This window comes from Cebus imitator, unplaced genomic scaffold, assembly GCF_001604975.1.
Source record: "Cebus imitator isolate Cc_AM_T3 unplaced genomic scaffold, Cebus_imitator-1.0 Scaffold27, whole genome shotgun sequence".
In the NCBI taxonomy this organism is placed as follows: domain Eukaryota; kingdom Metazoa; phylum Chordata; class Mammalia; order Primates; family Cebidae; genus Cebus; species Cebus imitator.
The window spans coordinates 3,995,097-4,000,363 of record NW_016107342.1 but is presented as its reverse complement, the minus strand read 5'-3'; the positions used below and the strand labels follow the sequence as shown (position 1 = coordinate 4,000,363).

At 37.3% G+C, this 5,267-nt stretch overlaps 1 protein-coding gene across 1 annotated transcript in view; it reads left to right on the top strand.

The window, feature by feature from the left end:
- Positions 1–2,651: 2,651 nt before the first annotated feature.
- The window catches only part of TNFAIP6 (TNF alpha induced protein 6), a 20,783-nt gene continuing 18,167 nt past the window's right edge, over positions 2,652–5,267 (top strand). Inside the window, exon 1 of the mRNA XM_017523217.2 lies at positions 2,652–2,833. Coding sequence (XP_017378706.1) covers positions 2,740–2,833 — 94 coding nt within the window. The 5' untranslated portion in view covers positions 2,652–2,739. The remainder of the gene's footprint in view (positions 2,834–5,267) is intronic.

The window sequence follows — 5,267 nt, the reverse complement described above, 5'->3', positions numbered from 1 at the left end:
AGACACCGTATCATTCTGTTGCCCATGCTATAGTGCAGTTATGCAATCATACTTCACTGCAGCCTCAAACTCCTGGGCTCAAGTGATCCTTCTGCTTCAGCCTCCTGAATAACTGGGATTGCAGGCACACACCACCACACTGGTTAATGCCTCATTTTTTCAGTTAAATTCGTGTAATAGTGTCATCATGACCTACCATGGCAGGTTAAGATAGCTTAAGCTTGTTCAGTGCAGCCCTATCCCAATTCAGATATGGAGTTCTCCCTACCGTGCCTTTAGGTATCTAATAGCTGCTTAGGCCTATGGACATTGGAGCATTATGGAAAAGCAACCAAAAGAGGAACTCCTCTACAAAAAGCAGTCTCGCTGGGTTTTCAGTTAGTAGTGAATGTGTGAAGGAGCCACTGCACATCTTGACCCAGAAGTTGTGGGAGTGGAGGGCATTCCTCTGCAAAGACAGAATGCTTGACTGGTAAAGTCTTTCAAGCCCTTGAAAGGAACTTCCATCAGTGTATCTTCTCTCAGCTCCTCACAAGGCTCATCCTGAGTGGTGTGTGCTGGAGGCTGGGCAGAGGGTGCTTCTTAGACCACTTCCAAGATAAGTTCATAGGCAACATTTCCTTAGCTACTCTCACTTGTCCTCGGGATTACCCTCTGCATTTTTTCCATATGAAAACCCCATTTCCCCTGTCCTTTCATAATAGAATTGAATGCCCCTCAAAATCAGAACCCACATTATTAGGCATTATTCTCTAATTCCTTGATGATAGGGAGGATGAGATTTTTCAGACACTATACCGAGGTAAGGGGAAATATTTATATTCTGCATGAAAGTTGGGAGAGGGGAGAAAGAAATCCTCACCCCAGATTGGGTTAATTCATCAAAGCAATTCATTAAATTTTTGTGTTAAAACAAGTTGAGCATTCACACTCAGCTCTGCTTGGAGCTTCATTAAAATGCAAATGAACACAGAAGGGTATCTGTTCTTAGTCATCTAGACTAAGTAAAGATTAATTGCAACCCTTTCCTGAGAGTAATTTTTGATAAATTAGAACTAGGGGGAAATTAGGAGCTTGAGAGAGATGCAGAAAGGGCACAGCTGGAGGATGTGACAAGCAAAGAACTGGAAAGGCTTTAAGAAAGTCTTACTGTAGCATTGCACAAGTAAAGTTATATTTACTTCCTAAACCACAGACTTAAAATACTCAAAAATTATACTTTCCAAAGAAACATCATGGTTTGTTCCTTCCAACTACCTGTGAATCTTGCTCTCACTAACCATGCCTATCTTCTTCATAGTCACACCACCTGCTCTAGACTATACCTTTCTCTTTTGCAACGGACTTAAATTCACTAACGCTATCTGTGAACTTGGATACAATTCCCTCATCTTTCATGTTCCATCGGTCCAAAATAAAGATTTTGAACGCTAGTAACTTTATGCATACTCCACTGAGCACCCAATAAATTCTGTTCTCTCAGCCTACATCCCCATAACTGCTCTTTTAAAAAGAGATGAGACCAGAACAATTCCTGAGATGTGCAATGCAAAGACATCTAAGGGATTCAAAGCTAACTCCAGACCAGAGCATGTCTAATAAGTTGGCTTTTTCAAAAAACTCCAACATCACTGGAGGGACTAAGAAAGCATGGGCGAAATGAATGCTATAATGCGAAGCAATTTGAGACCAAAAGTAGAGAATCTAAGAAACAAAACAGGACCAATTTTTTTTTTTAAATTAAAAGTTGCCAATAAATGGTTATCAATGAACAACAGGAAATGCCATTAGCATCAGTGGTAGTGGGAATATTATCAGATCTGTTACTCAAAGACTCTACACAAAAGAGAAGGAAAGTTTGGGATATTTGAAGGCATGATGACTTTTCTGTAATAATTACTAATCATTACCTTGATCATCTTCTTCATTAGAATGATCTAGGGAAGCTAGGGACATATTTTTTTTAACTTTATTAGTCTACCCACTTTTCTCCCAACACTTCAAGAATTTGTGGTCTGGGAAAACTGTGTTATAATAGGACATCCCAAAGCTGCTGGAACGTCCTGACACTCTGCAAATGAATTACTTTTCTGGGAGCTGATGCATTTATTTCACTGCTGTACATGACAACCAAAGACTGCAACAGACCCCACCCCAGAAGAAAAGCAAACAGAGAATAAGGAAGTCATAAATCATTGGAGAAAAATTAGGATTCACGAAACTGCACACTTTTGCTTTAAATTTTTTATACAGGCTTGACAATGTTTAGGAAAAGCCGGTTCAACGTTAACAATAAAAGATTAGTGTTTAACCCCATACCCCATAATTGACATGGCAAATAAGACATTTAGGATTTATCTTGAAATTCCTACTGAAGCTTGACTTTCAGTCACTGCTAAATCTGCATCAAGTTATGCAAACTTTCTAACAGAAACGTGTTTGTGACTGACAATAAATGAACTCCGTTCTTAGTAAGTTAATTTAAAACATAGATAATCATTTTATCTTCTTAGTTTTGGTTGCCAATGCAAATGAGTCAGAGGATTTGCTTCAGACACTGAGATAATTGTGTAACTCTATAGTGGAAAATGCCATTGGAGAGTAGTTGCTGACCTCACAGTTGAAAAAAACTATTTAAAAGATGTGGAAACCAGATGTTTCAGTCACATTTCAGCCGCTGCTCTGAGAGTTTACTGTAAGCAGCCCCTAACAGGCTGTTACTTCACTACAACTAACGATATGATCATCTTAATTTACTTATTTCTCTTGCTATGCGAAGAGGCTCAAGGATGGGGATTCAAAGATGGAATTTTTCATAACTCCATATGGCTTGGTAAGGAACTTCACTCATGAACCTCTTGTTGAGAATGCCAATTATTTAAATCATGAAGAAGGAAATTAAAGCAGTAACTTTTTCTATTCTGTACAAGGCTGATGTTCTCAAAGAAAATGCTTAGGAAAGATAGCCTTTGGAATACATATGCCTTTTTTTTTTAAGTGCTCTTGTCCTCTAAAATTTAAAAATAGCATTTTATAAAGTGAATTGTTCAGTAGAAAACAGCAGTTAATATTTATATTCAATATGAAAATATACTTTTAAACTTTTCAAACCAAGACGTAGTAGCACAATGAGGAGTATTTCTTTAACCAGGTGGAAACACCAATATAGTCTTTTGTTTTTATGTCATTGCATTTGCAATCAGATTTCAGAATCGTAACAGGTAAATTGGAGCATACAAAAATGTTATAATAATTGCTTTGTGTATTCTGAGCTGCAGTCTATATCTTAGCTTTTCCCAAACATTTTTTACTATTTTGACAAAGCCAGCTTGCAATACAGAAAAAAGTAAGAAATGTTTCTCCTTCTGAATGTATTCTTACCACTTTGATTCTTTGTTTGTACTATCCATACATACTTTTCTGATCCTTTTATCAGACAAGGAAAGTTTCTTTTGCTATTTTGTTTTGTTACATGTAAGGAATGACATAGGCCAAACAGTTAAGATAAACAATAGATCAAAAAAGGAAAATGCAGAAAACCCCAAACACCCCTGATATTATAGTATGCTAAACATTGCTGTAATTCTCATGATACAAATTGATATTGCTCTACATTCATTATTGTGTTTACTAGCAAAAAAAAATTTCTTGGGGAAAAACTGATAGATTCTTGCATAGAATAAAGAAATAAAGAGACAGCAAAATTAACCTAGATTTTGGTTTTATGCTTGGCAAACAGCACACTTGTAGAATATTTTCCCTTTTGGCATGTTTCTCTCTGGTAATAACTACAGCCATGCGGATTTCATTAATTTGTAGTGCACAGCCTTGCCACCTATTTTTCTCAGCTTGAGCCAGTGAACTAATTTCATTGTGATCCATTTGGCCAAGACAGGATATGGAATTTAGTAGAGGATTGAGCCGATCTCTTTTTTTTTGTGGTATACAATCAAATGTAGGAAATAGGCTCATATCTGTCAGGATCTTTTTTTAAATGTTGTAAAGCTAGTAAGAATTAAATCTGTGCAGATAAACTTGGAAATGTTATCAAACTCTCTAATAATCAACTAATTTGGAGTTGTCTTTTAAAGTCTTATTGTATGTTACAAAAATATAAACCTGGACAATAGAAGTTCTGCCCCAGAGGTAAAGAGAAGCAAATTCAAATGTCTGTTAATGTATGCCACAAATCTGGTTGTCAGGATAATTGCCAATTGCTTCAATCTAGGGCAAATCATTGACCAGTCAGCTTAGCACAGATGTTTACAGATGGTTGGATCAATATAATATTAGAAACAATTTAGGAAGGAAAGATAGTTGGATTAGAAGGCATAAATCCATTAGCAACTAATAAGAACAGGACACTTAAAATCTAAGGTGTCCCATCTTTTGCCTCCCCTGGGATACTGGAAGAAGAAGAATTGTCTTAGGCAACTCATAATGCTTTAAGAAAGTTTATGTAGCACTGAAGTGTCTGTTGATGTGATAAAAGAAAAAAAAAAAGAAAGTTAATGAATTTGTGTTGGGCCACATTCAAAGCTGTCCTGGCAGGCTGCAGGTTGGACAAGTTTACTTTAAATTCTCTGGGTGTGGTTCCAATCTGGTAAAATGATAAGGCAGAAGTAAAGGATCCCTGAGACTTGTTTTAATTCTGGTATCATCTAATTTTTAAAATAATAATTTAAACAAAACAAAAACAAACAATAGTTAAGGACAAAAGATTACTATCATTTTACATGGATCATGAGAATCAAAAATGTACAGATAAGCAATTATTTTTATTGTTGAATCTGGAAAAGAAGGGAAAGGAAGGCAGGATGTGGTGGTTCACACCTGTAATCCTAGCACTATGGGAGGCTGAGGTGGGCAGATTGCTTGAACCCAGGAATTAAAAAGACCTGCCTGGACAATATGGAGAAACTCTATCTCTACAAAAAAATGCAATTAACTGAGTGTGGTGGTGCATGTCTGTAATCCTAGCCACTCGGGAGGCTGAGGTGAGAGGATCACTTGAGCCCAAAAGGCAGAGGTTTCAGTGAGCCATGACCTCACCAAAGCGCTCCAGCCTGGGTGACAAAATGAGATCCTGTCTCAAAAAAAAAAGAAAGAAAGAAAGAAAGAGAGAGAGAGAGGCCGAGCGCGGTGGCTCAAGCCTGTAATCCCAGCACTTTGGGAGGCCAAGGCGGGTGGATCACGAGGTCAAGAGATCGAGACAATCCTGGTCAGCATGGTGAAACCCCGTCTCTACTAAAAATACAAAAAAAAAA